General features: G+C 36.4%; 1 protein-coding gene across 1 annotated transcript; it reads left to right on the top strand.

The window, feature by feature from the left end:
* Positions 1 to 634: 634 nt before the first annotated feature.
* On the top strand, positions 635 to 9,511 carry LOC129254841 (ribosomal RNA small subunit methyltransferase NEP1-like). The gene is made up of 5 exons (XM_064109241.1): positions 635 to 1,056; positions 5,616 to 5,717; positions 6,515 to 6,656; positions 7,507 to 7,715; positions 8,073 to 9,511. Exons 1-5 carry the CDS (start codon positions 916 to 918, stop codon positions 8,199 to 8,201), a joined length of 723 nt encoding a protein of 240 aa, XP_063965311.1. The 5' UTR covers positions 635 to 915; the 3' UTR covers positions 8,202 to 9,511.

Below are 9,511 nucleotides of genomic sequence, written 5' to 3'. Positions count from 1 at the left end.
AATTTAGCTTTTGGCTCAACCTGTATTTCCCGTTTCTTTTTCCAATTTTCCCGCCATTCTTGCCCGTGCCATTGAGTCATATCTTTTTATTTTATATCTCTCTCTTGCTAATCATGCTAATGTATTAGTATTTTAGGATATTTTGTACTTTCTCACATGTTCTTCTCCTCCCTTTTCCCGCTTTCCTTCCATTTCCCCTATTTATGTTTTTTCTATTTCTTTCCTTATTTATTCTTACCTTTTCCCTTTCTTTTTTCTCTTTCTTATTTTCTTTCCTTTTTTCTTTTTTTCTCTTTTTCTTTCTTTCCCTTTCTCTCTTTCTTCCTTTTCTCTTTTTACCGTGTTGTTTTATTATCCCGGTGAAATCTGCCAGGGTTTAATACAGCCTGCCCCCCCCCCCCCCCCCCTCCGCCTGTTATTACCCACCTCTATGCATTACTAGTCTGCTATGCAGACTCTGAATGGCTCGTGAGGTGGGATCTGCTGGTTTGCAAAGCAAACCAGCCTGAAAGGGCGAGCGAAGCGAGCCATCTGCAGCCTCAGTAGACCTAGTCTGCTATGCAGACTCGTTGAATCAGCTGTGATACACACACTGCAGATGTGGGTCTACATTTGTAGACTAATGCATTACAGTATTCAAGACTAAATTCAGGGTGACAGTACCGCCTAGATTTTTGATTAAAAAAAAACTCAAGATCTTTTTGAGAGTTTTGTTTGAGCTGAGGTTTATTGCTTGATTTAATTTGATGAATCTTGTATTTTTTAACCTAGAAAAAATTATGTCACCTTATTGATAAGATAAAAATTCAAGCCTTTTTCACAATTTTGCCTGAGTATTTTACTTAACAAAAACTTGACCTGAAGACTATTTACATACGTACCGGGCAGGTCACAAAAAAATTGTATATTACAAGCATGGCATCCCGCAATCGAGACGAACACGACGAAGCTGAAGGCGAACGAAAAAAACAGAAAATCATTAAAACCATTCATGACAAGAAACAGAAGAAGCGACTTATTGTGGTTCTTGAAAAGTCTTCTTTGGAAACTATCAAGGTAGGACGCATATAATCATTTTTATGCTCGTAAAATTTAGTAGTAGCAGCTAGCACTGTAGCACTAGCAGAGCCCAAAAGTTCTAATCCTGTGCCCACCTAATCAAAATGATGTAGGCGTAATGGATAGAGTAAGACGCTCGGCATTCGACGATCGACATCGCGACATGTGCCTACATTATAGCCTTGTCCTTGAGGACTCTGTGATGATATTTTTACATTAACATGTATGTACCGTTGAACGGAGCCAGCAGTGCTACCGTTCGTTTGTCAACGAGCATTCCACCAAACTCCAAAGTCTTTACAATATAAATAATTAATAAAAAGATTGAATGAACACTTTCACTTTGCCGACTTCGTGTAACGCTTTGCCAAGCCCCTTTGCGTCAAATTACGTTACCTCGAGCGAAGTTTGTGCAGGCTCTACTTCACTACCACTACACTACGGTCTACGCTCCACCTACCCGAACTTCGAGACCGTGAACTCTATCTGATATTCCGAGTGTCAAAGGTCACTAAGGTGGGATTTTATGGGGGGGGGGGAATATAAAATTCATGCAACATCATGATCTTTAAGTTTAAAAACAATTAAAACTAATAGTAATATTCTTATCTTACTTTACACCAAGTTTCATTTATTTTCCATGCTCTTATCAGTCTCAAAATTGGTGATTTAGAGCCAACATGAAGTTCCTCACACATAAATAATTCGCTGCCGTATCGCTAGACCAAAAGCTTCAGTCTCTGTATTTTGGTTGTTCCGCTGAACTACGTTGGCTCCACTCACCATACATATATGGGGATTACAGTAAAATGTCAGAAATTGTTGAATAAATCCCCAGAAACGACGGTTATTCCTGTCTACCGTATCGCATGCGATATGCCAAATCGGCAGCGGATTATTTATACGCGTGAGGAACTTCATGTTGGCTCTAAATCACCAATTTTGAGACTGAGTGATAGAAGCATGGAAAAGAAATGAAACTTGATGTAAAGCAGGGCTCCACACTTACCCTTTTTTTCTACAGTACTGGTCCAACCTATTCATGTTGGACCAGTAGATACCCACTTTTTCCATTTTTTACTCGTCCGAACCTAAAATGTACTGGTCCCAAAAAATAGAGAAAACATTTAAAAAAGGCGCGAGTTTATTTTGCTGTCCTTTCTTGTTACCCCCCCCCCCCCAAAAAAAAAAAAAAATGAGGGCATGAATGAATAAATGAAAGACAAAAAGAAAGGAAGGAAGGAAAAAGAAAAGGTAAAGAAAGGCTAGATGTAAAGGAAGAGACAAAAAGAAAGAAGGAAGGAAGGAATAAGAAAGAAAGAAAAGAAATAAAGGAATGAAGAAATGAAAGAAAGAAGGAAAGAAATTAACCAAGCAATAAAGAAAGAAAGAACAAAAGACAGAAAGTAATGAAGGAAAGAAAGAAGGAAAGAAGCAATAAAAAAAGAAAGAAAGGGTAAAAGGAGAGATGGAAAGAAGGACGACAAAAGAAAGACAGGGAAGAAAGAACGAAAGAAAGAAAAAGAACGGAAGGTAGGAAGGATTGAAAGAAGGAAGAAATAAAGAAAAGGTCAAATGATAGAAGGAAAAAAGAATGAAGGAAAGAAATGAAGAAAGAACGAAGCAAGCAAGCAAAATAAAAAAGAAAGTAAAGGTAAAGAATAGATGAAAAAAAAAAGACAAAGAAAGGAAGGAATGAAAGAAAGGAAGCAAGCAGTAAAAAGGAAAAGAAAAGGTAAAAGGATAGATGGAACAAAGGGAAAAAGGAAAGAAAAGACAGAAAGGAAGGAAGGAATGAATGAAAGAAAGAGAGAAAGGGCTAAAAGAAGGAAGAAATAAAAAACAAGAAAGGGTAAAGAAAGGATTGATGGAACCCATGGAGGAAGAAAGAATTTAACAAAGAAAGTAACAAAGAATGAAGGAAAGAAAGGGTAAAAAGAAGGAAGGAAAGAAAGAAAGAAAGAAAGAAGAGATGAATATAGGATGGATGGACTAAAGAATTAAAGAAAGAACGAAATCAAAAAAGAAAGAAAGAGAGAAAAATATTGAAAGGATAGAAAGATTGAAAGAACGAAAGACAAAGAAGAAAATTAAAAAAGAAAGGCAGTAACAAAAAATGAAAGAAGAGAGGGAAGAAACAAAGAAAGATTGAAAAGAAAGAAGGAAAACAGAGGAAGAAAGCTGAAACTATCATAAATAAAATTAACAGTTTCTTTTTGGCTCAATTAAAATATAGCTACGAAAGAAACCAAGTGTATCAACACACACACAAAATGCATATGTGGGGCTATCATGTATTCAGACGATATCACTCAAAACCCAATCTGTTTGAACTAAAACAGAAGTGAAAATTTCTCCTTTTACTACTTACAAATGACAGAGTTACCCCAATTTTTAGGAAATATGGACATTATAAGAGCTTTTCATTAGTGTGAAATGTGAATTTTGACAGTTCTGTGAGAGATTTCTGCCAGAGGTCAGCCAAGCTTCGTTCGCACAGCCAGTAGAAAATTACCATGTGGGTTGTGCATGTGTGGCCGGCTGGCTACATGCATATGTACACTGTAAAAATTGTATGCGATTCATTCTGTGTGTATCTGTGTGTGAATGACACAAAATCACGGGAGGAAAATGGTTTGCAATTTGAGTCATGGAATATTTTTTATGTTTATGTTGGACCAGAGAATTTGACAATTTCTAAAAAAGTTACTGGCCCAACAATGGTTTTTATTACTTGTCATGTCTGACCCATAAGTCTTGCTATTTCTGAAAATTTACTTGCCCGACAGCGATTTTTACCGGTCAGGGACCGGCGCTAGTGTCGCGCCCTGTGTAAAGTAAGAATATTAGTTTCAATTGTTTTTAAAGATCGTGATGTTGCATGAATTTTATATTTTCCCCCCATAAAATCCCACCTTTGTCACTCGGAATATCAGATAGAGTTCACGGTCTCGAAGTTCGGGTAGGTGGAGCGTAGTGTAGCGGTAGTGGAGTGGAGTGGAGCCGAGGTAAATTTACGTGTAAAAAATATAAAATAGTTTTTGTGCCTAGTCTTCTTTGGAGTTTCTTTGATATGGAGATAAATCGTGCGCCCTCTTTAACTAATTAGACGAAAAATTTCGGAAATTAAAAGAGGGATCCATATTTTATCAACGAGAAGAGTACCTCAAGCAATGTTCGTGCAGGCTCCAACTCAACTTCACTACCGCTACACTACGCTCCACCTACCCGAACATCAAGGTGGTGAACTCGCTCGGATACTCCGAGTGGCAAAGGTGGGATTTTATGGGGGGGAATATAAAATTCATGCAACATCACAATCTTTAAAAACAATTAGAACTAATATTCTCACTTTACACAAAGTTTCACTTTCTTTCCATGCTTCTATCAGTCTCAAAATTGGTGATTTAGAGCCAACATGGAGTTGGTCACACGTATAAATAATTCGCTGCCGATTTCAAAACATCGCATGCGCGAGGGTCTGAGCTCGGACCCATGTGCATGCGATGTGTGTGGCAAAATTAGACTGGCAATGTTTGGCTTATTATCTTTTTAAACGCTTGTTTGTTTGACACTGTCAGTTTCCAATACAGCTAATCATCATATACTTGGCTCTTAAGCTTAAGTACATTTGATTCTTTTAATTATTTTTTCTAAATTAAAAATAGAGATAGACAAATTACATTTTTCTTTCAATTTCACTTTCCACCAATAGAAGGCGTACACAAAAAATGATAAAATTTACAGTTTTTTGTGAATGAAGAAAATGATCCCCAAGTTAGCAATGAAAAATAAATCACAACTATGGTATGGAAATAAGTATTTTTGGTTACAAAAGTGATATTTAAAAGAATTTCTTCAGTGTGTGTTGTGTACTTCATTGGCATACCATAGTTTGTAGATCCCCCACAGGCAGGGTGGTCGCATTGAACAAGTTGGTAATATCACATATGAGCCTATGAGAATGATAGGTTCAAAGGTCATCTAGGGGTCAAAAGGTCAAGTTTTTGTTCAAATTGCTCTTATTTCTATATAATTTCTGCATCAACTGTGTTTACACTTGGTACAGATAGCCATTGGCAAATACCACATATGTGTTCATGCGGATGATAAGGTCAAGGGTCATTGAGGGGTCAAAAGATCATATTGCATATTTCATTGATCGCAATATCAGGCGAGACTTGTTCGTAAACCACCTTTTTTCATTAGTCTGCAAAATCAAAGTTAATTGCACTATATGATAGATCTGATACAGTTACATTAAGTTAACTGAACTTTGTTAAGTCATGAAATCTAAGTAATAAAACAATCACACTGAATATCACCAACACGGATAAGCAAATGTTGGATAGTAAACTATTATTGCTCTAAGAAAGACACGACATTGGGCTAGAATATCATGCTTGTTTTTACTAATTTCTCAGCAATTACACGATTTCTTCTAGAATCCTTTGGCACATAACAGACACTTGGGTGGTCATTTGATTGGATTCATTAGCAAAACTTGTATTTATCTTTAATCTTTTATTTCATATTCCTCTTACTGCTGCCTGTAGACCTCAAAGGGGTATGAGTTAATGAATTGTGATCATCACAAACATTTGATGAAGAAGCATAAAAGAGAGCCCTCAGACTGCAGACCAGACATTACACATCAGGTAAGTCTCATTCCCTCGCAACCCCTCCCTCTCAGTTTCTGTTACAGTAACTCCCTTAGGAACTTAGCAGGACAGCTTTCTCCTACATTAGGCCAAGCTGGTATAATCAATTACATATCAAAAATTTTGCATGTAAGTTATTAAGTCACAGTGGTTGATTTTTAGATAGAAATGAGGGCATTTAAGTTAATGACTGAGCATGGATTCAAACTAATTATTGGATTAAAAGTCCAAGGTTACATATTCTTATTATTACAGTTATGAAATTTGGGGTGATATTTTGGATGGGGGCTTATCTCAAATGGTTGCCTTAACGCACCACAACACAACATTTCTAGATAAGTCTGTTTATAGAAGGTACTCTATATAATTCTGACCCTTTGCCAAAGCTTGAGACAGGCATTTAAGTAATGATTTTTAGAGTTCCTGAAAATTGTATACATGTAGAAATGGAACACTTTGATATAAACATGTATGAATATATACTCTTGTAAAGTCTCTATGTCTGTGATAAATTCCCTATCCCTCAAGGGAAGAACTTTTGACACATTTTTCTCATTGTGTACATTTTGTTAGACTCTCATTTATTCTTTTTGAAAAAATCTCAAAGGTCCTGTTGCAAAAATATTTGCCAATAATCAGAATGCAATTTCTAACTTGTCCTTGATTTTTAGAACTATTCACGCAATGGTCTTTCACCGAAATAATCCCAGACTCTTAGTTCACTTTGCCCATCTATGTAAGAATACCTGTGCCATTTAAACTCCAATACTCTTATCTCATTCTCTTGTTTTTAGTGTTTGCTAATGCTGTTTGATAGTCCTCTCAATCGAGCGGGTCTTCTTCAGGTTTTCATCCACACACAGCGCAATGTTCTGATTCAGATCAGCCCTCAGACTAGGATCCCAAGAACATTTGACAGATTCTGTGGTTTGATGGGTAAGATGATAACATCTTATTAATACAATTGTTTCATCAATTTCTAACTTCTTATCATCAAAATTTGTGGTTAAAGGGGAAGTTAACCCTGAAGAAAAGTTTGTTGTAAAAATAGCAGAAAAAATAATGAAAAATATTGGTGAAGGTTTGAGGAAAATCCATTAGAGATTAAGAAAGTTATTAGAACTTTAAGCTTTGGATTTGTGACGTCATTAACGAGCAGCTGCCACATATGCTATGTAATGTAAAAAAAAATGCATAAATTTCAATTTTTTATGGTTTGTGATTATTATTTTTGTTTTCTTTTTAGGAGCAGACCTGCGAAATGATTTGTCTAGTGTTATACTGAAGGTACAATAAAAAATATTTTCAATTTTCTGAGAAAATGACATTTCATTGATTTTTTACCTTACGATATGTAGTAAACTCCTGGCATATGACGTCACAAATCAAGTAATTGAAATTTTAATAACTTTTATATTCTTTGATGGATTTTTCTCAAACCTTCGGCAATGATTTTTATTAGGTTGTTTTTTTTTTGCTTTCTTTGACAAAAAACCTTTTTGTCAGGGTGAACTTCCCCTTTAATATGTTACCATGTGACTGCTTATCCAGTGGGGATGTTTCATGTCTATGGCTAGCAAGTTGTTATAATCATTACCTAGACTTTCAGAATATCAGAGGGCAAGCATAAAATTGAATACCAAGCTTGATCTCAAATTGTGTAATTAACAGATAATTATGATCAGTTCTCTGGTTAAGTTAAATCTTTCAGTACTATTTGTAAGACGGTGTTCTATGTGGTGTGTTTACATCCTCTTTTGCTCATTCCTCAACTTGCTCCATGCAGTCCAGCTCCTTCACAAGCTGAGCATCCATGCTGCAGACGGTCCTCAAAAACTCCTCAAGGTCATCAAGAATCCTATCACGGACCACTTACCAGTCGGCTGTCGCAAGATATGTACTTCCTTCAGTGCAGAGAAGTGTGTCCACCCAAGAGAGCTGGCAGAGTCAGATGAGCCTGTTGTCATAGTGATTGGTGCAATGGCTCATGGGAAGGTACGATAGTTGCTCATTAGTGCATAGCAAACCATTATTATGTACAAAATTTGCAAAGTGAAAGCACACATCTAGTGAATTGTTAATGTAGTTGATGTTGCTCTAACACCAGCCTTCTCAATACAGAGTATTCAGTTTGGGATCAAGTTGTATTCTGACATTTTGAGGTTGATTTTAGTTGCGAGGACCAGCTGTAAAGCTATGTATTTGGTCTGGATCGCACATAAGACTTAGACTGTAAATTAAGAGAGTGTATGTTTAACGGAAGTCAAATATCAGGGTCTTGCATTTTTAAGTCAGTTAAAGTGTGGAATGAAAACCTATGTAACCTACCAATATATTTTTTGTAATACCTAGGTGGAGCCAGACTACACAGAAGGAGATGTAGCTATCAGTCAGTACCCTTTGTCTGCTGCCCTCACGTGTGCCAAGATCTGCTCAGGTTTCGAAGAAGCATGGGATATTGAAAGTCTTGCAGGAACGTAGAAGTCAGCGATATTTACAATCAATTTCAAGACTCTTCCATACGTTGTTGTGCATTTCTCACCTACAACCACCAATTTGTTCCTTGAGCATTACAATGAAAAGATCTGGCAGAGGATGCTTAGAATCAAAGATCTTCAGAGCTTCCATCTTTGTGAAATCGAAAGCGAGCATTTCATTCTGAATGATCTGCTCGGCACATACTACTCGCAAGCAGACTTTTGCACAGGATCAGAGGCATACAAGTTGTGTATGCTTACTAAACACCACTGAATTAATATAGTAGATCATGAACAGATCTATACAAACATGTAGCTCTGAGACCTTCCCCTTGAAGCGAACGGATTTCAAGTAAAATATTGAATCACATGCTGCTTTCTTATGTGGGAGTGATCAATTATATACTCGTTCTCGATTTCCCGTTGACCATAATGGCTTCTTTTCCTCTATATAAAGCAAATGGCAAGAAAGATTCTATTTGTCTACAACTAGTACATCTAACAGTAACCTCCTTGGCGCTAAATCACAAGACTTTCAGTTTTGGTATCTATCATGTATATCTTGAATGGCTGCTGAGCCATGTTACCATGGTGGATACCATGATTTTAAGTTCTGCCTTAGGTGCATTAGACTCAAATTATTGGACGAAATGGCAGTTGGGCCAAGAGCCTATTAGACCAAAAGTTGGCCAATGATGAAATAATACTCTTCTTATTTAGCACATATTACGCTATGATATAACATCAATATGCTCCTCCAAAGAACTTTGAGTAAACTTGAAGTAAACCAAATGTTTTTAGCAAATGATTTGCTTGGATGGCATAAATTGACCATTTTTTTTCATGGGACACTGTACTCCTACAATTAAGGATGAAAATTGACCAAAATAATTAAAATTCTTTAATATCTAGGCAGTTCTTTCTGTTCAATCGTCTTTTAATTTCATAGCTTTAATATCAAGTTTTAATTTAAGCAATCAGTCAGGGTAGGAAATAGTTATAATTTTTAGGGGCTATCTTTTTTTCCACATTGGGGTAATTGTTGAAATTTAGGGGCTCGTTCTTCATTTTAAGGGCTACTTCTAATTATGCAGTAAAAGCAAATAGGATTATTCAGCCACAGTTAGAATATTGATTTTTATCTTGAATATTTATTGTGACAGATCTTGGGGTGACTATAGAAAGAATGGTTGCCCCAAAGCTTGTATTTTGGGGGAATTTCAGGGGCTAGGTATTTGGGCGACAGGCGATTTTGCCCTAATTTATTTCCTATCAGTAGATATATGAAAAAATAAATGGGTCTTGTCAAAGCAA

This window comes from Lytechinus pictus, chromosome 2 (genome assembly GCF_037042905.1).
Source record: "Lytechinus pictus isolate F3 Inbred chromosome 2, Lp3.0, whole genome shotgun sequence".
In the NCBI taxonomy this organism is placed as follows: domain Eukaryota; kingdom Metazoa; phylum Echinodermata; class Echinoidea; order Temnopleuroida; family Toxopneustidae; genus Lytechinus; species Lytechinus pictus.
The sequence above is the reverse complement of the archived record's forward strand: the minus strand, read 5'-3'. Positions and strand labels throughout refer to the sequence as shown.

Bases quoted from the DNA above. Each gene is read 5' to 3' on its own strand.
- LOC129254841 (XM_064109241.1), top strand. From the start codon at position 916: ATGGCATCCCGCAATCGAGACGAACACGACGAAGCTGAAGGCGAACGA. The intron at 5,718-6,514 runs GTAAGTCTCATT...TCTTGTTTTTAG, and splicing joins GACCAGACATTACACATCAG to TGTTTGCTAATGCTGTTTGA. The intron at 6,657-7,506 runs GTAAGATGATAA...TGCTCCATGCAG, and splicing joins CAGATTCTGTGGTTTGATGG to TCCAGCTCCTTCACAAGCTG.